Genomic DNA, 27,004 nt, shown 5'->3' on the forward strand with positions numbered 1-27,004 from the left:
ATTAATCAATCTATAATAAATAATATTAGCATTTATATATTTAAAAAAATGTTATTAAAATATAAGTGTTAGTAGTTTTTTTATATAGTTTTAGTCAAAGTTTAAACTATTTGACTTTTCAAAACATCATAATTGAATTCTTTTGTAGACAGAGAGAATAACTTTTATTCTGCATCTATATATATATTATGTCTAAATATATAGTAAAAACAACGATTCTAGAGAGAAGTTAAATATTTTAAATATCGGGGGTATTATACTTCCAATGTGCTAGCTAATAATCCATACCATCCTAGAAAGCATGCCATTCCCGACTTTAAGTCATATCCAGATAAAGAAAAAATCAACTATACCGTGGACCTAAGAGGCTGACATATTAGGTGCAATCATTGAGATGTGTGTCTGGTGCCGTATTGCATGTTTTTTTAGGACCGAAAGAGTAAGATAATAATAAGATACTTTGAAGTACATGTTTTAGTCACTAAAAGTAGTTTTAGCATCAGCAATAAAGACCCCGTTTAGATCCGATGACATAATAGTTTGCGCTGCTATATATACTCCTTCAATTCATAATTATAAGACGTTATGATTTTGATTTTTCTAGGTACATTGTTTTTGTTATACATCTAGAGACAATTTACCGTCTGTTGCTTAACTGATAAGCTAATGGTGAAAGTACTTTTTGTTGATTTGTTGTGACAGAAAAATATTGTTGACTAGCTGATAGATTCGACAGATAAGATTAAGCGAACAAGCCGAGTGCATAGTAAAATCTATGTATATATCTAGAAAAGACAAAACATGCATCTTAAAAAATAAAATTAAGAAAGTATATTATTGGCTCCAAGCTAGCTGAATGGATCCAAATAACCTACCTAATAACATGGAGTATATCTCAACTAATAGCATAAAATAAACGTTTTATAGCCCAAGGCTCGGCTGATCCTCCTCGCGCGTGCCCACCCACTCCTCACGTTTGCTATTATCTAGAAAATAAAAAAACATGCATCTTATAATTTAAATGAAGGTAGTAAGCATGAACTAGCTTCTTTTAGCGAGCAGCTAACAATTAGCTGCCTGGATAGATCCCAACAGAACCCAACGTTATCTTTGGCGCTCATGCTTGGTGATTTGGTGTAATGGCGTTAACCTATTTATCTCCCCCCTAGCTTCTTCTTAGCGTCAATATGTAATGGATGCACTTTATGCACATGCTCTAGCTACCAATTAACGTACTCCTGGCCGGCATGCATGTGGTGGTGGATCGGATCCTCGCCGGCAGGTCGCACTACTGGAAACAGCAACGCTACCGAGGGTCATTTATTTTGCCGAGAGCCAGTCCTCGGCAAAGAACGACCTTCGGCAAAGGCTTCTTCGCCGAGGGCCGGGCCCTCGGCAGAGAAAAGCCCTCGGTCAAGGCCCATCTTTGCCGAGGGCTGGCCCTCGGCAAAGAAGGGGCGCTCGGCGGTGTGGGTCCAGAGTAACGGCGGCTCTGGAAGTTAGGCATTGCCGAGCGCCCGTAGTTAAGCCCTCGGCAAAGCTCTGTCGGAGGTCATGCTTTGCCGAGGGCCCGCCAGCCTGCCCTCGGCAACACCTCTCTTTGCCGAGGGTCTGGAGTGGGCCCTCGGCAATTTTTTTTTTGTTTTTTTGGATCTATGTTTTTTTTCTTTCTGTGGCACACCTACACTATTCTTAAGTACATGCCAAAGTTTGGTTCATTTTGAATTAACTTTGGTATATTTTTTGGATTTTTTGAATTTGTTGAATTTTTCGACAAATTTCAAATTCAAACTACAGGTGCATTAAATAATAGTATTTAATTATTTCAATCATAACATTCATGATTGTTAGTGCATTTGGAGGCCGTATGCAGAAAGCCATATGAAATATCGAACGTTTACCCCCGAAACATGTGAGATGTTTGGGTTTTGTGCACCAGACGTTACCACAGACTCAGAATTTTTTGAAATTTTTATCATAGCATCCACATGTGATAACTTGTTATGTCGTCAAGTTTCGTGATTTTCTGAGTTTGGTTTCATTTTATATATTCAAAAAAATGATTTCACGCAACTTGGTCCACATGTTTCGGGGGGTAAACGTTCGATATTTCATGTGGCTTTCTCCATACGGCCTGGAAATGCACTATCAATCATGAATGTCATGATTGAAATAATTAAATACTATTATTTAATGCACCTGTAGTTTGAATTTGAAATTTGTCGAAAAATTCAACAAATTCAAAAAAATCCAAAAAATATAGCAAGTTATTTCAAAATGAACCAAACTTTGCCATGTAGTTTAAAATAGTGTAGGTGTGACAAAGAAAAAAACTAGATAAAAAAAACTCAAAAAAAAATAAATTCTTTGCCGAGGGCCGTACTATAGCCCTCTGCAAAGAATTTAGAAATTAAAAATTTAAATTCTTTGCCGAGGGCTATGGTAAGACCCTCGGCAAAGAGTTTACACGTGGCACCAGATAGTTTTTTTGCCGAGGGCTCGTATTCAAGGCCCTCGGCAAAGACTAGCCGGTTGGCGAAAAAATTTCAAAATATTCTTTGCCGAGGGCCCTAGGTCATGCCCTCGGCAAAGAAATTAATAAAAAAATAAAAAATTCTTTGCCGAGGGCCCTGGATCTAGGCCCTCGGCAAAGAGGTCAGGCGTATTAAAACGCCCGAGCGGGCGCTGGGGGTCATTTCACTCCCCAGCGCCCGCTCGCCCAGCGCCGCCGCTCGCCGCTGCCGCCTTGCCGCCCCGCGCTCGCGCCCGCCCCGCCGCTCGCGCTCACCGCCCCTCGGAGCCCCGCCGCCTCGCCCGCCCTCCGAGCTCCGCCGCCGCGCCCACCCCTCTGAGCCCCGCCGCCGCCGCTCGCCGGACGCCGCCTCGTCGCCCGGCGCTCGCGCCCGCCCCGCGCAGGCCAGTTGCTCGAGCTCGCCGCCCCTCCGAGCCCCGCCGCCGCCGGCAAGCAGCACCAGCGCCCGCCCTGGCCTCCTCCTCACCACCTCGCCGCCCACCACCGGTAAGCAATCTCCACCCCCTTCTCTGTTTTAGTTAGGATAGTTTATTTAGTTAGGATTTTTAGTAGTAGTAGTTAGTATAGTTAGTTAGTTAGGATAGTTTAGTTAGTATAGTTAGTTAGTTAGTTAGGATAGTTTAGTTAGGATAGTAGTTAGTATAGTTAGTTAGTTAGAAATTTTAGTTAGTAGAGGATGAGTAGTAATAAGAGTAGTTGTAGGAGTAGAAGAGAAGTAGGAGGAGTAAGTAGGAGTAGTAGTAGGAGTAGACAAGGAGTAGTTGTAAGATTAGTAGAGTAGTAGTAATAGGAGTAGTAGAGGAGGAGTAGTAGTATAAATAGAGGAGTAGTACGAGCAGAAGAGTAGTAGTAGATTAGTAGTAGTAGTAGTGTTTAGTTCTAAAAAATCCAAATATTGTCTTATACATGTTGTTGAATGCAGGTGGTTTAGTTTCGACTACTTTGCCGTCCCGTCCCGTCCCTCGGCCGAGTTTCAGGTAAAACTAATGGGTTCTCGGCCATCGCGCCGTTTTTTTGATGCGGATGGCCTTCGTGCCTCCTATTGATAATATATCGGCCGTCGTGCCGTGTTTCTGTGTGTCGGCCATCGAGTCGATTTTGTTTTGCAGGTTTTGGGAGGTTCTGCCGAAATTTTTAACTAATGTTTTTTTTACACATCAGAGGACGTGAGAGGAGCTTCGGAGGAGCTGATCGTCTACGTCGGTGTTGCTGGTCTGCCTGCACCGCTGCGAATTGCCACTGCCCCGACTCGTCACTGCCTCGCTACCCTTTCTCCACCGACACCTTAGGTATAAACTAGCTCTACTCCTTTATCTTTGTCGTAGAATGCGTAAACGAGTTAGGCGTCTCCCGTCCGAAAGAGATACGATTGGATGCATATAGATCAGTGTGTGTATCCGATCGTATCTGTTTCGGATTGTCCATGTTTCTTGGACAGCCCGCGTATGCGTAGATGAGGTTAGTTTCGATGTTCTGCTCCGATCTTGGCCAGAATTTCGGCATCACCTTTCTGTTGTTCTCCGAATACACAAACTCCTTTGCAGGACGTGTATTGGGAGAACAGCGGGGAGGTGCTGCCGAAATTCTGTCTCGGATCGTAGCGGAGCATGGAAACTGACCTCATCTACGCATACACGGGTGGGATTAGGACCTATCCTCACCTATTAGACAGTAGGAATACCGGCTAGGTGGTTACGTTACTTGGTGTCGTATTTCTCAAAAGATGGAGGACCGTCAGTGGATGTACACCGGGTGAAGAAGCCGAAATGATTACGACATGGATTGGGTGAAGAGGACAGATGCTTTCTTGAACCACGCATTTGGCGCAGTTGTAGCTAGAGGGCATTTGCTAGTTTGGTGTCCGTGCAGCCACTGTGACAACAAGAGGAGGGTGAACAAGGAGACCATGGGTAAACATTTGGTGTACCATGGTTATACGCCGGGCTAGTACCGGTGGATCTACCATGGTGAAGACCGTATCAGAGAGGAGGTGGTGAGACCACGTCTTGAGTCGTTCAATGATGATGCTGGGGTAGCCGACATGCTAGACGACACTCACCAAGCTCAGTTCGCTGAAGGACGTGACAAGGAGGACATGGAGGCAAACGTAGAAGCCTTCTACAAAATGTTGGAGTCGGCGTCTAAACCCCTTCACGAGCATACAACTATTTCTCAGCTGGATGGCATTGGGCGTGTGATTGGGCTGAAGGCCGAGCTGAACCTGAGTCGAGAAGGCTTCGATAAGATGTTGACTGTGTTTGCCACCATGCTACCGAAGGATCATATTCTGCCCCCCAACTTGTACGAGTCAGAAAAACTACTTCGTGCGCTCAAGATGCCATATGATAAGATACATTGTTGTCCGAAAGGTTGCGTCCTATTTCGGAAAGAACACGAGAATGCAAAGTACTGTCCGAAGTGTGGAGCCTCAAGATACCTCGAGGCAGTATCCGGTGATGGCCAGAAGGTGCAGCTTACCATCCCCGCTAGAGTGTTACGTCACCTTCCTTTCATGGCGAGGATCCAACGACTTTTCAAGACCGAGGAAACTGCGAAACAGATGACTTGGCATAACAATGGCAAGCGGTACCATCCGGACAAGATGGTCCATCCATCTGATGCTGAAGCATGGCAATACTTTAATGATCGACATCCTGAGAAAGCAGCTGAGGCTCGGAATGTACGTGTGGCCTTTGCAACAGATGGATTCAATCCTTATGGAATGATGTCTTCCCCATACACATGTTGGCCTGTGTTCACTATCCCTCTCAACCTTCCCCCTGGCATTGCCTTCCAACGACAAAATGTTTTTCTATCCTTGATAATTCCTGGACATCCAGGGAGCAACATGGGGGTCTTCATGGAGCCTCTGATTGACGAATTGATTGAAGCTTGGGAAGGGGTATGGACATACGACCGAGCTACAAGGTCAAGCTTCAAACTGTATGTTTGGTATCACTACTCTCTACATGATTTCCTGGCGTACGGGTTATTCTGCGCCTGGTGTGTTCACGGGAAGTTTCCGTGTCCCGTATGCATGGAAGCTGTGAGGTTTATTTGGTTGAAAAAGGGTGGCAAGTATTCGTCGTTTGACCAGCATCGTCAGTTTCTTCCTGCTGGCCATCCATTCAGAAGGGACATCAAGAACTTTAGAAAAGGTGTGGTAGTGACAGACCCTAAACCCCACATCAAGAGTGGTGCCGAGATTCGTGCTCAGATTGATGCTCTTGTGCCCGCCGAAGGAGGTGGTTTTGTGGGTTATGGTGTGCAACATATGTGGACTCATAAGTCCGGGTTGACCAGGCTGCCCTATTTTGATGACCTTCTTTTGCCGCATAATATTGATGTAATGCACACTGAAAAGAATATCGCCGAGGCCCTTTGGGGCACTCTTATGAACACAGAGAAATCGAAGGACAATGTTAAGGCTAGAGTGGACTTGTCGACGTTATGCGATAGAAATAAACAAGAGATGCAACCTCCTAGTGGTCAAAACAAGAAGTGGAAAAAGCCTAAGGTGGATTTCGTCTTGAAAATAGATGCGAGAAGGGAAGTGCTTGAATGGATCAAGAACTTGATGTTCGATTTGGTGAACTTGTGGACTACTGGATGGTCGTGATATATATATATATATATATATATATATATATATATATATATATATATATATATGATGTTCGTGTATACATGATGTTCGTGATATATATATATATATATATATATATATATATATATATATATATATATATATATATATATATATATATATATATGTGATGTTCGTGAGATGTATGTGCTCGTTGTGGACTCTCTGTGTGTGATGGTATATATATGTATCTGTCTATTGTCTGGATGCAAATAAATAAAAAAAAATTTTAAATTTCTCTGGTCTTTGCCGAGGGCCTTGACCATAGCCCTCGGCAAAGAATTTCTCAGAAAAAATAGAAAACAGGCCTTCCGAGGGCTATGGTCAAGGCCCTCGGCAAAGAATTCTCCAGAAAAAATAAAAAAATATACTTTGCCGAGGGTCTGCATGGTAGCCCTCGGCAAAGAATTTACCCAAATAAAAATTAAAAAATTCTTTGCCGAGGGCCCAACGTTGGGCAATCGCCAAAGACGCCGTCAGTTGCAGCTACCGGCCTAACGGCATCTTTTTTTCGCCGAAGGCCGGCGTGAGCCCTCGGCAAAATCTTTGCCGAGTGCCCGACAAACGGCCCTCGGCAAAGACCCCTTTGCCGACGGGAAATTTTCCGACGGCTCTTTGCCGAAGGCAGCCCTCGGCAAAGACTTTGCCGAGGGTTTTATAGCCTTTGCCGAAGGCCGGAAGCCCTCGGTAAAATCCTCTCTGCAGTAGTGTCGGTTGATCGGTGGCATGCATCGATCATCGTCGGTGATCGAGGTTTTGTCCAACTGACTCTAGGCTATCTACACCCCTAATCGATCACCTATATGTCGCGGCACCCACTTCGGACCACGCCTAGCTAGTACTACAAGCAGCATGCTGGTCCTCTGTCGTTGTCGTCGTCGTCGTCTCATGTGATCTCTCTCTCCTAAGTCCTGACGGCGGTGGCTTCGTCCCGGCCGCCGGCCGGCCGGTCTACCACCGATCGCGAGTTCGCCATACGATCGAATCAATCTCTCAGCAGTCAGGAGCATGCAGCTAGCCGATCGAGCATGCAACCGGCGGCCGGCCGGCCGGTGTGTGCAAGTGCATGCATTCATTCATCTATCGCTCTCGCTCTGATGGGTCGTTGATTCCTCCACGTCCACGTACGGGCCGGCACGGCGACAGCTAGCGATGCTATCTGCGTGCTGGTGATATGCATGTGCAGTGCAGGCGGCGACTGGAGGAGTACTGGAGAGTGATGCATCGGGAGAGGTCGTCGCGGTTGCGCTGGACAGGACACAGGAGCCATCAGGGACTGCTGCTGCATGCTGGTGGAGCTAAGTGATGATGGGTGATGGCGACGACGACAGACAGGTGTTGCCGTTGCGCGCGCGGCATCCCTGCAGTCGGCCGCGTGTTTGTGTGAAGAATGATTGGGCCGCAGCACGTCGCTTTTCATGGCGACGGGTGGACGACGACGACGACGAAACTCATAGGGATCGATGGATCATCCATGACACGAGAGGTGGCGTGTCCAACGATAGATGATGGACCAGACTAGCTAGCTAATTGAACACATGCACGCAGACACACAGAGAGGGAGAGAGAGAGAGAGAGAGAGATGTGGCTGGGGATAGATGGATTGGACGGCTCTCATGGCTACAGCAGTACAGCTGCGCGCGATCCGTGTGTTCATGTGGCTCGTGACTCGCAAACAGTTCGCTGCATGCTCCAATTCATTCATCCCTTCGTCTTTTTGAATGAACAGGATGAGCCCGGTACGAGTAAGAGAACAGTACTTACAGTTGTGGGAGTAGAGTACGCTATAGGACTACAACCACCATCAGTGAATGTACTGTAGCTCACGTCGTCGCATGGCAGGCGTGTACGTATGTGTACTGTACAACAGCTAGCTTCATCAACCACTCGCTGATCGTCAGCTCGTGGGTGGGCCGCGTCTGCAGCTCAGCTGCATGCACATACACATGCATTTTTTTTTCTGTTTCTTTGTGTACCCATGCATGCATGGATCGCGCCAGAAAGACACGGTACGCACGTACGTACTGCGGGTGCCACTCCGTATTTCGACATCTGTGGAATATATTTTCGAACAGTAAAAAGCTTTCATATTTTTATTAGACGAGAAAAAAAGAAAAAGAAATGCAGATAATTACAACTCTCACCTAAAACTCCCACCGTAGCCAGCCACTCAAACAAACAAAGACAAAATAAAGATAAAGAAAAACAAGAGAAAAACTTGCAGGGGCTAATGCTGAGCTTCCACGTTTGGACTAAAGGCCAACTGAAATTGATCTATGTCTTCCGTGTATAATCGTGCCACTTCCCTTCGTCGCAAACTTTTGATCTACAAAGTTCTTCTGTTTCTCTCTTTCCAAATATTACACATCTATGGAATATATATGTTTTTAAAAGAAAGTCATTGGAAAAAGACTAATTTCAGATGTATATAGGCACCGGAGGACAAATTTCTGCAAGTTTTGTCACACGTTAATCTGTTCGTTTTCGTATGATTTTTTTTCTAGATCAGTTTAAATCTCAAAGCGTGTGACAATGTACAACAGTAACAAAATTTATGATGACGACAAAACAAAATAACAGTACCTGTACGCACTATAAAATTTTAGTGTGCGTGTACAGGACTGTACAATAGTAACACAATTTACGATGACAAAACAAAATAACAGTACTTGTACACAATATCCATTTTGTGCGTGTACAGGACTGGAGCTAGCTAGTACATACTACGTGTAGAACGATCATTTGACTGGACGCGCAGGTTAAGAATTGGCGCGCAGGATGCTACGGTTGCCACGTCATGTTTGATGGCGCTGCTAAAGTTTAGCTCTCATTACATCAAATATTTAAACACGTAAATAAAAAGTAATTTGCAAAGAGGAATTTTTAAGCTTAATTTGTTCTTAATTAGATAATAATTATCAAATAAGACTCTTCTGATATTCTAAATTACAGTGGCTCTAAATTATTACTGTGTGTATTCACCTCATGGTGGTACTCCCGACGGTATGTATTGTACGTACGGCTGGGCTCGACGGTATGTATACGGTGTAGTCGTTCCCGATGACGCATGAACCTGTTACCACACGTACCAGCACAGGTCTCTAGTACTATTCGAGCTACCAGCCTACTGCTGCTACCCTGCAAATGCAGTGCAGTGCAGCGCAGGGCTGCGTGTATGTACGAGTAGTAGTACTACTGTGCAGCGGTGGTGACCGCCTGTCTAGTATCTCATCATGGCTTATTAGCGAATCACAAAGCACTTCAGAGCACTCCCAATGCAGAAACCATCGTGGTTTCTATAGATATTAATTGTAGTCCCACCTAAGTATTTTGCTGATGTGACAAGATAGTTATTAAAGAGAGAGAGCAAAAATCATAGAAACTAGGTCTAAGTTATAAATCATGTCTACACAAAATCCAAGACATGAAGTGATATGATTGGCTAAGAATGGAGAGAGAATGAATGTGATTGGATAAAAAAATATTCTATAGAAACTATCCATTGGGACCATAGTTTCTATATATAATGTCTATAAAAATTAATATGTATAGAAACTACATGTGGTTTCTAGCATTGGGAGTGCCCTTAGTAGTAAATACTACCAGTGGCAAGACGAGATAGATCCGCGTATAGAGTTATGCCATAGGAATGCAAAATTTTAACCATAGTTTTATTTCACTCCTAACAGAAATTTAGCTTCACCCCTGTTAAATAATACCCCCGTGTCCAAAACTACACAAAATCTAGAATAATGTTCAGTTGGACCATCTTAACTTTTCCCAAGTATATAAAAAATATAATAGTATTTATTGTATGAAATATGTGTAATTAAGTTCATAATAAAACACTTTTTATATTATATATATTGAAGGACATAAACATGTGCATTGTTTTATATAAATTTAATAAAAATTATGTTGGTTCTAACGTACTCGCATTAACTCTAGAATTGCATGTTTTATGCTGGATAGAGTAGTAATAATACTGGTACAGTACAGACTATGGTAGAGTAATAAAAACAAAGCAGCAGAGGGAGCATAACTTAACATAAATCATAGAAAAGTGTGTGAGTTTAGCATAATTTTTTTTAAAAAAATAACAATAATGGAACATGCTAGTATATAAAAAAAATGTATATGCATATAGACACATAAATCATAGAAAATTGTGTAAGCTTAGCACTTCATAAAGAGCTAGTGACCTATAGAGCAAGCACAACTGGTGCTAAATTGTCATTAAAAAAAAACTGGTGCTAACTTGGGAAACCGGTGCTACCATTTGCTAGCTACTACTACCACTATCCGCTGCAACATGTAATATGAGCTATCTTGAGAAACCGGTGCTATCTGCTGTTATCACTCTTTTGTTGTTTTTTTTACTGAATTAAATATAATATGGATCGATATGGGCATGGGGGAGTGGGAGTGTGAGCATAGCAAAGGCGTGCAGGTGGGGGGGGTCGTCGCGACTCGCGAGCTGGTTGGCTGATCAATCCTCGGTCTCGCGGCGGCCACGTGTTGGGTCAGGCCGTGGTCGCACATCTTTGCCGTACACATATGGCGGCTTTGGCTTTGTTTAGGTAATCCAATTACTCGCACTTGATTAATAATTAATTAATTAACCAACCTAGGCCGCCGTAGCTAGGCTAGCTAGGGATCAGTAACCCACGCGGGCTGGGCCTGCGCTGTGGACCCCGAACCAGCTACTGTTCCCGGGAAGCGTGACCCGTTTTTGTACAGTAGCAGCAGGCGCATGCACGCACAGCCGTGGGGGCGTGGTTTTGTGCATGGGAGAGAGAGAGAGGTTCTTGTTCTTGGTGTGCTAAATTCTGCATCTTGAGGCAGAGACGTGGAGGATGTCGTCGTAGCCGACTCCCATGCCGAGATGACGATGCGCTGTGCGTGCTCACCGGGTTGTTTTCTCATCTACTTGTAGTACCGTACTATCTACATAGTATACTACTATTACTACTACCCGATTTGCAAAATAAAATAATAAAACTAATAAAAAATCTTTTCTGTTCGTTTAGTTTAAAAATATAACTGAAAGTATTATTTGTTGATTTATTTAAAAAATTCTATTAAATGACTAGATTTGATAGATGAGTTGAAGCGAAAAGGGCAAGACTAAATACTCTCTCGTCGTCCGGTGATATCATGCCATGCGCCCAGGCCCAGAATAGTCGGCGATCGGCCCATATCTATATAGAACCAAAGGGCCCAAACAGTGACGAAGCCGGACCGCGCCTGCCTAGATGAACAAGATCTTTCTACTCAGTATGGGTCTAGTCGAGTTTCAAAAAAATTTCAAAATTTTCCGTCAAATTGAATCTTTAGATGTGTGAATAGAGCATTAAATAAAAATAAAAATTAATTACATAGTTTATCTGTAATTTGTGAGATGAATTTTTAAAGCTAATTAGTCCATATAATTAGATAATAATTGTGAAATACAAACAAAAATGCTATAGTAATCAAAACCAAAAAATTTTCCAAACTAAACAAGGCCTGAGCCCCTTTTTTCGTACGTCAGTTCGTCATCAGACGGCTCCATCCAAGACACAGGCTTAACTGTTCCATAGTGACATTTGTTGAAACCACATTGTCCCTATAATATACGGTACTGAAAAAAAAAATGCCATTTATTAAGCCTCAAAATGTTCCTGCAATGGCCTCAGCAGTCCTTTATGCATACTGAATAATGTACTCACAAGGGGAAGAAAAACATCTATCTCCACAAGGAAAAGTCGCACGCGCAGCACCACAGACAACGAGTGGAGCACGTCACTTGACACGATCGAGCAAACGTCGCTGATCCAATCGTGCGCCGAGGCGTCTTCTTCTTCAAGCTCCGAAGGCTTTCATGGGGTCCTTGGGGTGGATCTCGTGGAACAGGGGGAGGTCGGACGGGAGCCTCTCCTGGCTGAAACCGATGCTCTCCAGCGTCTTCACCACCTCGTCGAACAGGATCTTGTTTCCTGCCGGCGTGAAGTGGAGCCCGTCGCTGCATCGTGGAATCGATCAAAATGTTATCCCAGGCTTACACTAATCAGGACTGTTATGTCGCAATGCATTCATTACCAATTTAGAGCCACAGTAATTTTTCAGGAAAAAATATTAGAAGCACAACATAAGTTACAAATACAAAAAACACCAGTGCCTGAAGCCTACGACTACGTTGGAGAAAGCTAAAAGTAGTAGTGTAAGGAAAATCAACTGAACTACATTCTGAAAGTCCCCTTCTACAACTTTCCAAGCAGTGTTACAAGATCAAAGCCTACTGATCTTAGCAAGTCGTAGCAACAGCCAACAGAAAAATAAAAATATACATAAGCTCCTTTCCCCAATCCCCCTCCATGTAGCATATCGAAATATTCAGTGTACAATGCTATGATGTGGGACAGAAATGTAAACAGCTTAAAAAATAGACACACAAAGAGTAACTATGTGTGTTCTATCCATCTGAAGATGCAGAATTATATTTGACAGATGAAGCTCTAGAAAAACGGTCGTGCATCTCAAAAATTAAAATAAAAATAGGGTCATGGAATGTCATTATCCTATAATATCCAGGTACATAATGTTACTTGGCCTAGTACCACTTTGAGGTCGTGGTGCTTGAACTGTAGCAATGGAACAAATAATCTGCACAACAGAGAATCACATTCAACGACCTTCTATCTATTCTTTTTCTTATTGTCTCAGATGTACACGCGAAAATACGACATCTTCAGTCAACTTCAACTTCCGTATTTCAGATATGGGATGGGAGTCACATAGTTTCTAGGTGACAGCCTTCCCTTATTGACAAGGTTTTACGTGCAATTAAACCATTATCTGATTGACTATTACAGAATCAGCGAGGCAGGAAGCTGATAACACAAAAGTAAGGTACAAAAATGACTACTGCTCATTTAGCACATTGGATCTTGCATTGGTCACAGAGGTAGTTGAAATATATGCTTACCTCAATGCAGATGTTTGCCAATCTGGAAATTCCTGCATCTTCGTCCAGATGTCTATAACTGGATGATTCAATTCTGTGGCAACAGCTATGCATGCCTGAGCATAAGCGCCAGCAGCCTCATTGCTTCTTTCTGGTTGGCGTGAAGGGTCGTCTTCTCCATACACGTCTCTGCATAAGGAACCAAAGACAATCAGTGTGGGCTGTGGCTGGCTTTAAAACTACTTTAGTTTTTTTTTTCTTGAACAAAAACTACTTTAGTGAAAAGTGCAATTTGCACTGGATGCTTGAAGAAGTCTATGGTCAGGCAAGGAATCGTATTACTGGACTGGACATGTGCGTAAACACAGACATAAGTACTTTAGTGAAAAGTGCAATTTCCACTCAATGCTTGAAGAAATCATTAGATCAGGCCAGGTAATTGGATTACTGGACATGTCTGGAAATACAGATATAAACAATCCAGCATTCTAGAAGGCACATAAATTGAATGGAAAATAGGCAGCATTCAAGGAATCCTATCCCATGGATCCTAGGGGAAAATACATGTAGGTCCAAAATAAGCATGTTGACTCCCTCAATGTACAATGAACTCGGCCACCAGACAGGGCTATGACATAGTGGCATATAGTGTTGTGAGAAGAAGCAACATGAATGTCATATGTGCATAGCAACTTGGAAATATGGTGATCAGTATAAAGGTATCCCTTGGTCTCATAAAGTTATGCATAGTAGATAGACACGGTGGCAGAGTGATGAGTAGCAGTAGCAGTATGGATCTAAATGCTGACAACTTTTCTGACTTACTGAAAGCAGCAGTGTGCATGGATGCAATTCACTTTCGAACTGGCAAACTGCAGATAGTGGAATTTAGTATCATACTACTTGCATGCCATGACCGCAAAGCAGGCATGGCATATATGCGTTGCAGCAAAGGAAAACAAAATGGGGGCCAGCATGTGGAAGGCACCCAATGAATTGATTGTGCCATGATCGGCCACTAGATTCCCCTCAGAAAGCTAAGGTCAGCAGATCGAATAAAGTGTGATATCGGTGGATTGATTTGATTTGTAGTATCTTCAGAGTGGATCTATTTGCTTACCGGATTCTCGCTGGTTCATAGATCGGTGGGGGAGTGATGAGTATGATAGCAGTGGAGGGCCATCGCTCCTGTGATCGAACAACCAAACAACGGATAAATGAGTGAGGAATCCAGCATATCCGAATCCGAGAATCGCATGAAGCATAGGCCACAATATATATATATATATATATATATATATAACCTTGAAGTAGGCGGAGATGGCGCGGAGGTTGCTCTGGTACTCCTGGAGCGGCACGTGCTGGTGCGCCTGCACCTGATCAGGCAGCGTGGCGTCGTTGGCGCCGAAGAAGACGGTCACCGCCGCCGGGTCCGCACCCGCGCCCGCCGCGCCCTCCATGGCGCGCGGCAGCACCTTGAGCGCCCACCGCGTGTTGTAGCCGCTGAGCCCGCGCAGCACCACGTCCGCCTGACCGAAAAGCCCAGACACAGCCAGATCAGAATTCGCCACATCAAGGCCACGCCCACGCTCAATCGTCCCGCTGCCAGGGCCCGGCCATGGAGGAGCGCGCACGGCACGTACCTGGCGGGCGAAGCGGTCGGTAAGCGCGGCGCCCCATCCGCCGGACGCGAAGGACTGCTCGGTGATGGAGTCGCCGAAGAGCACCAGCCGCGGCCGCATGTCGACCGGGTTGCTTTGCTCGGATCGGGGAATCCGCCGCGAGGGCTCGTTTGCTCGCTGACTGCACCGACGACTTCCGAGTTCCGCCGTGAGATCCGAGGAGCAGGACTGCGAGCACGGGGCGCTTCACCTCTGCTGCAGTTTTAGGCCCTGTTTAGTTCCCACCCAAAAATTTTTCATCAATCCCATCGAATCTTTGGACACATGCATGGAACATTAAATGTAGATAAAAAATAAACTAATTACACAGTTTAGTTAAGAATCGCGAGACGAATCTTTTAAGCCTAGTTACTCCATGATTAGCCTTAAGTGCTACAGTAACCCACATATGCTAATGACAGATTAATTATGCTTAATAAATTTATCTTGCAGTTTCCTGACGATCTATGTAATTTGTTTTTTTATTAGTTTCTAAAAACCCCTCCCGACATCCTTCCGACACATCCGATGTGATACCCAAAAAATTTTCGTTCCCAATCTAAAAAGGCCCTTATTGGAGGCCCTGAGAGGGGACTGGCAGTGGAGTACTGGAGTGGCGGCTGGCAGGTTTGGTTTTCGTGGCCGACTGGGCGTCCGTGATCTGGATCGGATGAGTTCGTGAAGTCGTCGTGACGAATTTACAAATTGACTAGCCTCCAGCAGGCGCCTCGTTATCCTTGAGTCCCTGAGACTTTTTACACAACATCGATCCAATCCAACTCTTGTTTTTTCCTTTCAGAAAAAAACTTTTCTAAAAACAGTTGTTGTTCGAGGTCCACATGTAGCCACACCAGCAGTGATTTTATCCAGTTCCCTTAAGACCACCTTTTGGTTTGGTCCTTGTTTAGATGCGAAAAGATTTTAGATTTCGCTACTGTGGCACTTTCGTTTGTTTGTGGTAAATATTATCTAATTATATACTAACTAGGATCAAAAGATTCGTCTTGCAATTTACAGATAAATTGTGTAATTAGATTTTATTTTCGTTTATTTATATTTAATGCTTCATGCATGTATCGAAAGATTCGATGTGACGGAGAATCTTGAAAACTTTTTGGTTTTTGGGATCAACTAAACAAGGCCTTGGTTTGAAATGTGTGGAAGTTTTATACATGTGAGGATGAATGTAGCGTGGGTATCAGAGCAGATAAAATGTCGGTGAAACATCAAAACAACTAGAAGATACTCCGTATGTTGCTATGATGATTGTGAAAAATTAAAAATGAAATTAAGTAAAGATGATATGAAAAGCTTTGCATTTTTTTTTGAAAAAAAAGCTTTGCATTAAGACGTTGAAAGCTAGTGGCACGATATATCTATTAGTGAAAGATGATGTGGATAGTTAGAGGAGCATGATATGGAGTCTTGCATGTTGAGATAAAACACTTGAAGTGACACGGATAGCTTGCATTAAGAGGTTGGAAGTTAGTGGCATGTCATGTTATTAGGAAAAGATGATGTATGGGATATCTTGCAAGCTAAGATAGAACTTGAGATGACGTGGATATATTGTGTTAAGAGGTTGAAAGTTAGTGGCATGACATGGCTATTAGTAAATACAATGTGGATGTCTTGCATGTTGAGATAGAACTTAAGATGACGTGGATAGCATGCATTAAGAGATTGAAAGTTAGTGGTATGACGTACTTATTATTAGCGAAAGATGATGTAGATGTCTTGTATGGTGTGATAGAACTTGAGATGACGCGGATAACTTGCATTAAGAGGTTTGAAGTTAGGTATGAGATAACTATTAGTGGAAGATGATGTGAATGTCTTGCATATTAAGATAGAACATATAGTGGTGCTTTATAAGAGATATAGGTTCTAGCATTACATATAGATTTAGACAACTCTAGTCCAATTTTCTAATGGACGGGAGGATACATGACACTGTTTCTCTCATATAGTTTATATGTTATTAGGGATACCTTAGAAATTTTTAGAGGTATTGAATGCTAGTTTTGATATTTTGTTGTGAAGCTCTTCTATTTTTATAGCCTCACTATAATTATCAGGGCTTCGATCACATGTGCGTTGCCCTTGCCCTAAAGTAGAAGGAAGACAATGTGCGTCACTAATAGACATAGAGACATGACGACATATGATACACATATCGAGTAATACGTTACTATGTCGATAACTTTTTCTTTAAATGTATTAGTTTTTTAAATGAAAATGGAGTAGCATTTGACATGATGGTATTTGGTTAGTACCTTGACTTTTATAGTAAGTAAATGATTCACGCAACCATGCATGATTAGCAAGAGTGTTTATTTTAATTGGTTATACATGCTTGCTAAAAATATTATCCTTTCATTTTAAATTGTAGGTTGTTCTAACCTTTTTAGTACATATAGTTTTTACCATATACCTAGATATACATTGTATGTAGATACATAGTAAAAAATTAAACTAGAAAGACTTATATAATTTAAAATAAAAAGTATATATAACCTAGAACAAAGTCTCTGTTCTCATAGATAATCTAGCCTAAATATGTGTCTTATGATTCATGAAGCTAAACTTTTTTGACTACTAACATTAAAAAGGTTATTACATATATTGACAATGTGGTACAACAGATGTAACAATATTCATTTTAAAATATCTTTTTTTCCTAAAATGTCATCTATAACAGAGGAATTTGCTTGGCCAAAGCTTCACTGTATAGACCATAGTCTATTCGTTTGACATAAAACCATGACTAAAAGTATTGTTCACTGATTTATTATAAAAGAAAAATACTGCTAAATAATAAACTCAAGCGATTAGACTTTTATTCTAAATCTGGGAGGGTATAATGCTATACTAGTTTCAAATAAAAGGAGCCAAGATCAAAATATTTTTTACCAACAATGGAAAGGAGAGGAACAAAAGAGGGGGGCAGAACAGAGCAAGGAAAAGGAAAAAATTGATCCTCTCTCTCCTGCACTTGCACAGTACTAGCAGCTGCCTGCCTTGCCCCCACCACCACCATCACACCGAACCCCCTCCCTGTTCCGCCTCCTCCGCCCCAAATCCCCAAATCCCCTCCTCCGATCCGCCGCCGTCCTTGATCCGCCGCAGCCGTTGACCCGCCCAGAATGGCCGCCGGGCCGCCCTCGCCGTCCGGTAAACCCTACTCGCGCAAATCTCACGCCAGCTCCAAGGCTCCCAGCGTCCCCTCCTTCGACGCCCACAACGGCCCCCTCCTCCCCACCGTCACCTTCTCGCTGCCCTCCACGACCGCCTCCCGCCGGGAGCTGCGCCGCCGCCTCTCCTCCGAGCTCTCCCAGGTGCGCGCTGCCGCCAAGCGCCTCAACTCCCTCTCGGCTCCCGCCCCCTCCTCGGCGCTCTCCGCCACCGACCCGTCCACGCCGCTCCCGCCGCACCCGCCGGCGTCCAAGCACAAGTCCAAGAAGGGCGGGGGAGCCCCGCACCCGCACCCGCACCCGCACCCGCACCCGCACCCGCACCTCTCGGCGGAGGCGCGGCGCAAGCTCTACGCGCCCGTGTTCAAGACCTGCTCCGTGCTGCTCCAGAGGCTGATGAAGCACAAGCACAGCTGGGTGTTCAACAAGCCGGTAGATGCGAGCGCGCTTGGCCTGCACGACTACCATACAATCATCACCAAGCCCATGGACCTCGGCACAGTCAAGTCAAAGCTAGGGGCCGGACAGTACAAGTCACCACGGGAATTCGCAGGTGATGTGCGTCTGACATTCCAGAATGCCATGACGTACAACCCCAAGGGCCAGGACGTGCACTTCATGGCCGAGCAGCTGCTGAACATGTTCGAGGAGAAGTGGCCGGAGATTGAGGCTGAGGTAGCTCAGCTATCACCACAGCCTCCAACACCGTCCTCAGCGGCACCCAGGAAGCCAAAGGAGATAGATAATTCTAGGGTATTAGAGAGGTCTGATTCCACAGTTCATGCTGCCGCGATGGAGGCTACCCCGAAGACTCACACCGGCAGACCCCCAGTTTTAAAGAAACCCAAGGCAAGGGAGCCCAATAAGAGGGATATGACATTCTGGGAGAAGCAGCGGCTTAGCAATAACCTCCAGGATTTGCCACCGGAGAAGCTAGACAATGTTGTTCAGATCATAAAGAAGAGGAACTTGTCACTCAGCCAGCATGATGATGAGATTGAGGTTGATATCGATAGCTTTGATGTTGAAACATTATGGGAGCTTGATAGATTTGTGACAAACTATAGGAAGAGTATAACTAAGAATAAGCGGAAGGCTGAGCTTGAGCTTTCTGCGGTAAGGCCGGATGAAGCTGATCCTGATCAGGAGCCAGAGAAGGTAGAACATGTGAGGCAGGATGAGCCAGATCAGGATCAAATTCCTGCAGTACAAGAGCCGGTATGATTATATTGTTTATAGTATTCTGTGACATTACTAAATTTTATGGAATATAGCTCGTGCAGTTCTTACTGTTGTTTTTCCGTTACAGATTCCAGAACGAGAAGCAGTTGATGTTGCGCCACCTAAGGATAATGCGGCAGGTGGGCCAGTAGTGTGTCTTTAGACCATTGTTACGATTGCTATATTCGTCATTTTCTGTTTAAGAAAAGATCAAATGTATCATTATAGTCGTTCTTGTAATGCAAGACTCGCTTTTTATTACAATCCATTATCACTGTGAAAAACCAACTAACTTTACTCAACTACAGATGACAATGAGAGATTTGTGGGTGAATCATCACCTGGTCATTTGGAAGATCAGAAGGGAGAGAATGCTGGTAGATCAAGTAGTTCTGGAAGCTCTAGCAGTGACTCGGGGTCATCCTCTAGTGGTAAATGTTCTCTTATTTTAAGATATTGTAACAAGAAAACTTTTGGATTCAGTATTTTTCTTTTATAATCGTTTGGTTTGGAAGTATTTGGAGAGCACATGAATTTACCTTACGAAACATTTGCAGATACGGACTCAGATAGTTCATCAGCAGATGGTTCTGATGCTGCACAATCACCCAGAACATAGCATCTATAGGCCAGGTATATTCTGCATTAACGCAGCAATCATTTGCATTTAATGTCCAATAACTTTGGTAAATTCTTCAAAATCAGATAACCTTTTTGCGCAGAGAAAAAAAAATCATGTCCTTTATGGAAGTAGCTTGTAGCTTAATTAGTTCCTTGTTTTTTCTAGAAAGCTTTTGGGGTGTAACTTTCTTGTCTGACTTACAGAGGATGCTAATGTTTCTGGTTGTTAAGCTCACATGAGCAAGCCAAATTCATCTTCTGGCTCACATATTGTATTTTTCTCACCCATGAATCTTAATATTTTTCCCTTTTTCTAGCTGCATAAGCTTTTTTAAAAAAATTGGAATTCGGAAGACCAATGTGATACCTTATGCCTTTGTATAAGTTTATATATACACTAGCGAAAATATAACTCATTGGCTTCATCCTCTAGTTCTTTGCACAGACATGGGTAAGAAATAAATGTGTAGTCTTGTCTTGTTGGTGACTTGCTTGGTTGTTGTGGGCACATGAAAGAATAGCCTCTGTTGTTGTCTTGTAAGTAAAATCAAGTAGTGCTTATAATTGCTGTAATCTGTGACGTTGATCTACTGAATTAAAATAACTATGGTTTGACTAGAGTCTCTGTTCACATGATTTAATGTGATAAGGCTTTTACTGCTTGCATTCATAAAATGAGACAGTAGTTTTCCAAACTTATTAGAAAGTGTATCTGTTGGTTACAGAAACATTTTTTAGGATAAGGATTAGAGATATTCCCTAGATAAATTGTAAAAGGTTGTCCAAGTGTTCACATGAGTGGCATAGCGCAGTTATTTATGTTTTTCCTTGTATATATAGTCCAAAACAGTGGATATTGGGTGTCAACTGCTCATTTTCTTGCATATTTAGTGTCACATGCACATATTTCAAGTGACACATTGTAGATATATGCTAGTTTAATGTTGTCCTGTTACTTCGTAATATATTTGATTAGTCTACTGTTATGAACCTACCTGTTCGGAACTCAAAATGTTCAAAATGATGAACTTCTGTACATGCTCTGATACTGCTCGTCTTTTATAATTCATACTTCTTAAATTTAATTACACCTAGAAGCTTCTATTTTGAACCAGGCATATAAATTTGACCAGATGCCAAGTGATACCATTGTTCTTTGAAACTATATTAGCACCTTGTGTATAGATTCTTTTTTCTTGGCGCATCTTTGTCTTTGTTTTGTAGTGAGTACTGAGTACTCTAGGTTCTAGCTGTCCACTTTGAGTTGAGCTGACATTTGCTGGACTTATGATCCAAACTGATCTGCTCTTTGCCTTTTCTTCTTGCTAGCCAGGTTTTTGGTATTGATATCTCTGCATCTATTTGGCTCTAGATTTAGGTATAGCACAAAACTAGTATAAAAGATTCTTTAGGAATAAACATATCATTGATTGGTTCTACTATCCCTCAGAATTCGAGCAACAGAGTGATCAATTGTATAGCTGCTGTTTTTTGGCGTATATGCTGAGCTGGTTGTTTGTTATTCAAATTCAAATTCTAACTATATTTGGAAAACTGAGAGGGAGGTAGTCTTAGTTAATTAAAGTTTATCAGCTACTTCCTTTTGTGGATTTCAAGTATGTTTACTTGGTATCATTTACCATTTTCATCATCGAGGAAGTATCATGTGCACAATAGTGTATCGGCGCACATGTGCGCAAACCGCAAACTTAATCTCACCCCTCTTATCCACCTTGTTCACCCTTTAAATGGACCATATCTAATTGGACTTTCGACAGCCCTAGAGGGATGAGGAGATTTGTACCTCCCACCTGAGCCATTCAGATTGATTTGGAGGGGTGAGATTGAGTTTGTGCACATGTGTTATGTGTATCGATATATTGTTGTGTATCTGATACTTACCCTTTCATCATCTGTTTATATGTAGTCGAACTTCTATTTGCTAATATTTGCCCATTGAAGAAAGTTCTCCAGTTCAGATAATTGTTTTCTTCAGTTATTTCGTGGGTCATTTGAAAATAATAACTTTTCCTCAGAATTTGCTGTGTTCAAACCCCACTCTAGTCAATGTGTCATAAAGGTTAAGTTGTAAACATATAGCTGATTTTCTCCTCTTTATTTTCTTATGAACTTACTGAGGTACTTGGGTACTTGTTTGTCTTATTCTGCCCACCCTCCCCAACACACACCCCCCAACCCTAGAGCCTTAGACCAGCTCCTCCAGAGCCTTGGCGAATTAGAATAAGTGCGGCAATGTTTGTTATACATAATGGGGTGCATCCGTGCATATCTGAAGCCAAATGTAGCATAGATTGCTTGATTTGATACGGTACAACAAGCTGCACTAAGTTTAAGTGACTGGAATTTGTTCTATTTACTAGTGTTATTGCAAGGCGTTTATGCCTTACTTGCCCTTTTTTTGGGGTCATTTATAGTTATTGTTTTAGGTAATTTTTATTGCCCAGCGAGGTTGTTTCACTACTCATTTTAGATAAATGTTTGTTGCTCTTAAAGCAAGTTTTTAGCAAATCTTGGTATTGAAATAAAGTGATTAAATTATAACTAGCTTCATGATCACACAATCATGAATCACGAACTGACTTGTAAAACTTCCTTCTATGCAGACGTTGATGAGGCACTGGAAAGGCCATAACAACTTAGGTCAACAAAGGATTCTAGCGTGAAATTGCCGAACAAGATTGGTGTAAATTTTGGTCATGTAGGAACTCTAACCAGTGCCATTATGTCTGTTGTTTTGTTCACAAAGTGGATGCCCGAGATAGCACATGCATCGATTCACCTGTACAACTATCTGCAGTTGTGTACTTACTGTAGAGTGCCGTGTTTACCTAGTCGTCGAGCTGGAAGTTACATTGGAATTGGATAGGAGGAAACCTGAACACTGGGGCAGTGAAACAAGCGGTGAGGTGAAGACCAGGAACCTGGAGGCCTCGCCCTGTTGTAAGATTGTACAATTGCTATAGTCGTGTAATTTCTGTTGGTGTCTGCATCAACATTAGTTTTATTTTTTTCAAAAGGTTTGCATTGCCATTGATCTTCCTCTCTTGTTGCCCTGCGTCTTCTAATTTAGCTGCTCATGTTGGAGTCCATCTGATCTCTGTAGTTTGTGATCGGTGTTAGGAATCAAGTCAGTACCCTAACGGCTGAGAGTACAGCAGTGCACCTTGCAGTTGGAATGGTGAAGGAGAAGCCTCAAGACAGTTTGAATGGTGATCTATTGTCTTCACTCTTGCACTCTTTGCTATAAAGAAAGCATCCCAAGTAGGGACTCCCAATTCCTTTTTCTCGTTTCCTAGAAAATTAGCAGCAATTGTACTATTTCTCGTGAAATTCTCCCAAGCAGGCCACTCTGCTTCGTTTGTTCCGTGGTCTCTTCCTCCCTTCGGTGGACGCGAACGCGAACGCATCGCGTTATCCCGGGCTCCGGCCAAATGCACCCGCTCCGCCGACTACCGTTGCTCCCACTGCCACGCGGTCCCGCACCCCGCCGCCTGCTATTGGCCACGGCATCCGCCGCCGCCGCTTCGCCGCTTCCATGGCCAGGGCTCCACGCCTGGCGCAGGGCGCCGCCCAGCGACCTCCGCACGTGGGGCCCGAACGGTCCCTGCGCCTCAGACGTCGATGAGCCGGCGGATGACGCCGGCGCGGGCTCGTCGCTGGCGGAGATGGGGGCGCTCGTGCTGTCCAACGCGGACCCCCTCGCCAAGGCGCGGCTCACTCACGCCGCCTTCTCCCGGTGGGCCGCCGGGCTCCCCGTCGGCCAGGCGACGGCCCCCGACCACCCCGCCAGGCCCGATAAGCCCCTCGTGGTAAACCCTCTCGCGCTGCTCGTGCGCCCCCTCCGATCCTCCTTGAGTCCTTCTCGTTGAGGTGTTTCGTCGAGCAGGAGGTGGTGGATGACTGGGCGTTGCTGCTCTCCTGTGCAGGTGACGCAGAAGGAGATTACCACGCACAAGGAGATGGGAGTGCCGCTCAACGCGTACATGCTGCACAACCTGGCGCACGTCGAGCTCAACGCCATCGACCTCGCCTGGGACACCGTCGTGCGGTTCGCGCCGCTCAGGGATGCGCTAGGGAATGGGTTCTTCGCTGATTTCGCGCGTGTGGCCGATGACGAGAGCCGACATTTTCGGTGGTACTCACAGCGGCTCGCGGAGCTTGGGTTCAGGTTAGTGGCGCAAAGATGAAAACACCAGCTACTTTGCTTCTTCGATTCCATTGTATGAATGTTTGTACTTTGTGGACAGTTATGGTGATATGCCTGTTCACAATCTTCTGTGGAGGGAGTGTGCAAAGTCCTCAAGCGATGTTTCTGCACGATTGGCAGTGATTCCTTTGGTCCAGGTGCCACATCATTGCAGCTTCCTTCTGAGTGATGCTTGTCCTGTGTATGCTTTAATTTTTGTAGTTGAACTTAATAGTCTTTTGGTCTTCACCTAGTAGGTGTAGGTTCCATGTTTTAGGTGAGAATGCTTGCTGAAGAACTTTACATTGTTAAAATTGACCAATATGTTGATTATTAGAACCTTGATAGGAAGCCAGAGGACTAGATGCTGGACCAAGATTAGTCCAAAGGTTATCTGGTTTTGGGGACCATCGATCTGCAGACATTGTGGCAAGAGTAGCAGAGGAAGAGCTTGCACATGTTTCTGTAGGTTTGTATTGGTTTCTCAAAGTATGCCAAATGATGGGTCGTGAACCGGGTGATACTTTTAAAGGTTTGCCCATCTCCTAATTGCATAGACTGCAATATATGCTTATAAAAGGTCATGCTGGCTAATGGAATGTTTGCTTCAACATTATAGACTTGATAAAGGAGTACGGCGTTGTACTGAAGGGTCCATTCAACTATCCAGCTCGTGATGAAGCTGGTATACCCCGTGAATGGTAATTTCTGATTAGCACGCATAAGTGTTCAGGCATTCACATCTATAGGAGGTTAATGTTTATATTGTTCTAGGTATGACGATAAGTTCAAACAAGAAGCTGCACAAAAACTTTCAGAGGTGAGAGTCTGTCTAGTTTTTTATGATGATGTTTTGCTATGAACCTAAACTGGCAACATGTACTTGACAGGTCCATGATAGACTAGCTTGTATTGTTGAGATGGAGAAAGAGAATGCAAGTTTGAATGGCTAAGTGCCACTTGATGTACACGAGAGACTGGGTAGGCACTCTACTAATTATTTACCATATTTAAATTAGTCTTCTTAACCCTGAAAAACTACAGACTATCTCATTAGCCATACCTGCCATTCATATCCTTTTTGAGTGACACGTGTTGTCTTTTCACTTTTATTTGAGATAGATGAACATGATTATCTACTATATTCTGTTGCCTTGAGTAGTTAAGCTTTGTGCATAGACTGATAGCACCTATTACTGGATTCAAATCACTTGTTTCTTAGATAATTCTTGTGAACACTGGATTATCTGTAGAAACAAATCGAGTGGGAAGATCTTGAACTCTTGAAGGAAAAGCCCTTCTGTACCTCAACTATGGGCACATGATCCATAATGATCTCCTGCCAATGTCATTCAGATCCCCTAAGCCGATGAGATATTCCTGTCTCTAACCTTGCTAATGGTTTTGTTGAAATTCTCTCTAAAATGCACCCTGCCCATAGCCCCATATTTGAAGGATAAATAGCAGGACGTTACCAAAAGCTAACGTCAGTATATTATCATATTTCTTGCTAGGTAGCATTGCATAAAATCTTTAAACTTGACCATTCCAGGTTTTGTCTGGATGGAGTGAAAAGATAAGGAATCATCAAAGCGTGTTAGACCTGTCAGTGGATGCTTGGAGAGTTATCTGCCGTCAGATTTTTTTTTTGTTTGATAACTGGGAAACCAGATATTGTAGGCCGGAGCCGGAAGCCGTGAACTGGTACCATTAGGATGGTGGATTAGTCTTTTTCTATTTTCTTTTGGAACTAGGGTGCTGTATTACTTTGAGCAGAATTAACGATGGATTGGTAGGACACATCAATTCTTCGTTCCGCTGCAGGCCTACTGAGTACCAAATGTTGTGTTCAGCTCTGTATCTATGATGTGAACATGCAGTGCTACTGGGCTACTGGCTGTACAGTGAGTACCAAATGCTCGTGCGCCCCCATGATGCCTATCGCCCTATCACACCCTCTTTGTTTTTTTGTCTTTGACTTGACCCAGTTTGTTTTAAACTGTACCTTTCAGCCTCCAAAGTTGATGTGCTTAATCTATCCTAAATTATAAGACGTTTGACTTTTTTGGCACCAAATTTGACTATTCGTCTTATTCAAAAATTTGTGTAAAATATCACTTCTTTCATCTTGGCTTGTTTATTAATAAAAGTTCTTCAAGAATGACTTAAATTTGAGTATATTTGCATAAATTTTTTGAATAACACGAGTGGTCAAACTTCAGGTTTAAAAAATAAAGCGTCTTATAATTTGGAATGGAGGGAGTAAATCATATAAGTTCCCCCCTTGATTTTTGTTTCATCTCTAAGATAAGATGTATCCTGCTCAGATTATAATGTCGCACTGGACTCCAATCTTTAAGTATTGCTCTTATTGTTAGAAGAGCTTTCATTAAGGTCTTTGACAGTCCTGGCTGTTTCAGTTTTTGTACAGCTGGGGTCCTTCTTGCCCTTGCATATTAGTGCTAAACTGATAACATAATTCTTCACTGGCAGATAAGTTCTTAGTTACTATGGTGACCAATGGTTGCTGAGTTCAGTGATAATAATCATCTAATTATAGGGCCCTTTTCATATGCATATGTCCTGTGACCCAATTGCCATTCTTATGTGCTAAATACATCCATGTTTTGGTCGTTCTTATGTTCATATGCTATACAACCCCGATTCTGCTTGAAAGCATCTGTAATACTCTCTCCATCTCAATTTATAAGTCATTCCAAGAATCTGGAGAGTCAAAGCATCTCAAGCTTAACTAACATTAAAGAAAAATTAAAAGATTTTATGACATCAAATAGATATTACTATGAAAATATAACTAATGAAGAACCTAATAATACTTAGTTGGTATCATAAATGTTATTATATTATCATATAAATTTGGTCAAAATTAATATGCTTTGACACTCCAAGATTCTTAGAATGACTTACAATTTAGGATTGAGGGAGTATGTACAACCAATGAAGACTGAACACTG

General features: G+C 43.1%; 3 protein-coding genes across 8 annotated transcripts; 2 read left to right on the forward strand and 1 right to left on the reverse strand.

Annotated features, from left to right (window-relative positions):
- Window positions 11,740–14,994, reverse strand: LOC8081418 (GDSL esterase/lipase At5g45920). The gene is made up of 5 exons (XM_002454899.2): window positions 14,769–14,994; window positions 14,430–14,654; window positions 14,246–14,313; window positions 13,147–13,314; window positions 11,740–12,183 (listed from the first exon to the last, which is right to left on the reverse strand). Exons 1-5 carry the CDS (start codon window positions 14,865–14,867, stop codon window positions 12,024–12,026), a joined length of 720 nt encoding a protein of 239 aa, XP_002454944.1. The 5' UTR covers window positions 14,868–14,994; the 3' UTR covers window positions 11,740–12,023.
- LOC8081417 (transcription factor GTE4) lies at window positions 17,790–23,121 on the forward strand. Of its 6 annotated transcripts, XR_002451408.1 has the most exons (7): window positions 17,790–19,198; window positions 19,290–19,341; window positions 19,510–19,632; window positions 19,759–19,834; window positions 22,447–22,541; window positions 22,641–22,783; window positions 22,964–23,121. XR_002451408.1 is itself a non-coding variant. In XM_021457165.1 (5 exons), exons 1-4 carry the CDS (start codon window positions 17,933–17,935, stop codon window positions 19,818–19,820), a joined length of 1,503 nt encoding a protein of 500 aa, XP_021312840.1. In that variant the 5' UTR covers window positions 17,790–17,932; the 3' UTR covers window positions 19,821–19,834; window positions 22,447–22,875. The 6 variants fall into 6 exon arrangements, 1 of the variants encoding a protein (XP_021312840.1); XR_002451405.1 differs by having other exon boundaries at window positions 22,447–22,783; window positions 22,947–23,121; XR_002451406.1 differs by having other exon boundaries at window positions 22,447–22,783.
- LOC8081416 (uncharacterized protein HI_0077) lies at window positions 23,240–25,959 on the forward strand. Its single transcript, XM_002457098.2, has 8 exons — window positions 23,240–23,652; window positions 23,770–24,011; window positions 24,091–24,187; window positions 24,378–24,561; window positions 24,649–24,730; window positions 24,804–24,849; window positions 24,920–25,010; window positions 25,582–25,959. Exons 1-7 carry the CDS (start codon window positions 23,275–23,277, stop codon window positions 24,980–24,982), a joined length of 1,092 nt encoding a protein of 363 aa, XP_002457143.1. The 5' UTR covers window positions 23,240–23,274; the 3' UTR covers window positions 24,983–25,010; window positions 25,582–25,959.

Source organism: Sorghum bicolor, chromosome 3 (genome assembly GCF_000003195.3).
Source record: "Sorghum bicolor cultivar BTx623 chromosome 3, Sorghum_bicolor_NCBIv3, whole genome shotgun sequence".
NCBI lineage: Eukaryota > Viridiplantae > Streptophyta > Magnoliopsida > Poales > Poaceae > Sorghum > Sorghum bicolor.

Coding starts and splice junctions, on each gene's coding strand:
- LOC8081416 (XM_002457098.2), top strand. CDS start 23,275: ATGCACCCGCTCCGCCGACTACCGTTGCTCCCACTGCCACGCGGTCCC. Junction 24,188..24,377: donor CAGTGATTCCTTTGGTCCAG/GTGCCACATCAT, acceptor GAACCTTGATAG/GAAGCCAGAGGACTAGATGC. Junction 24,731..24,803: donor GCTGGTATACCCCGTGAATG/GTAATTTCTGAT, acceptor ATATTGTTCTAG/GTATGACGATAAGTTCAAAC.
- LOC8081418 (XM_002454899.2), bottom strand. CDS start 14,867: ATGCGGCCGCGGCTGGTGCTCTTCGGCGACTCCATCACCGAGCAGTCC. Junction 14,655..14,768: donor CCGACCGCTTCGCCCGCCAG/GTACGTGCCGTG, acceptor CTTTTCGGTCAG/GCGGACGTGGTGCTGCGCGG. Junction 14,314..14,429: donor CCATCTCCGCCTACTTCAAG/GTTATATATATA, acceptor GTTCGATCACAG/GAGCGATGGCCCTCCACTGC.
- LOC8081417 (XM_021457165.1), top strand. CDS start 17,933: ATGGCCGCCGGGCCGCCCTCGCCGTCCGGTAAACCCTACTCGCGCAAA. Junction 19,199..19,289: donor TTCCTGCAGTACAAGAGCCG/GTATGATTATAT, acceptor TTTCCGTTACAG/ATTCCAGAACGAGAAGCAGT. Junction 19,633..19,758: donor CTCGGGGTCATCCTCTAGTG/GTAAATGTTCTC, acceptor AAACATTTGCAG/ATACGGACTCAGATAGTTCA.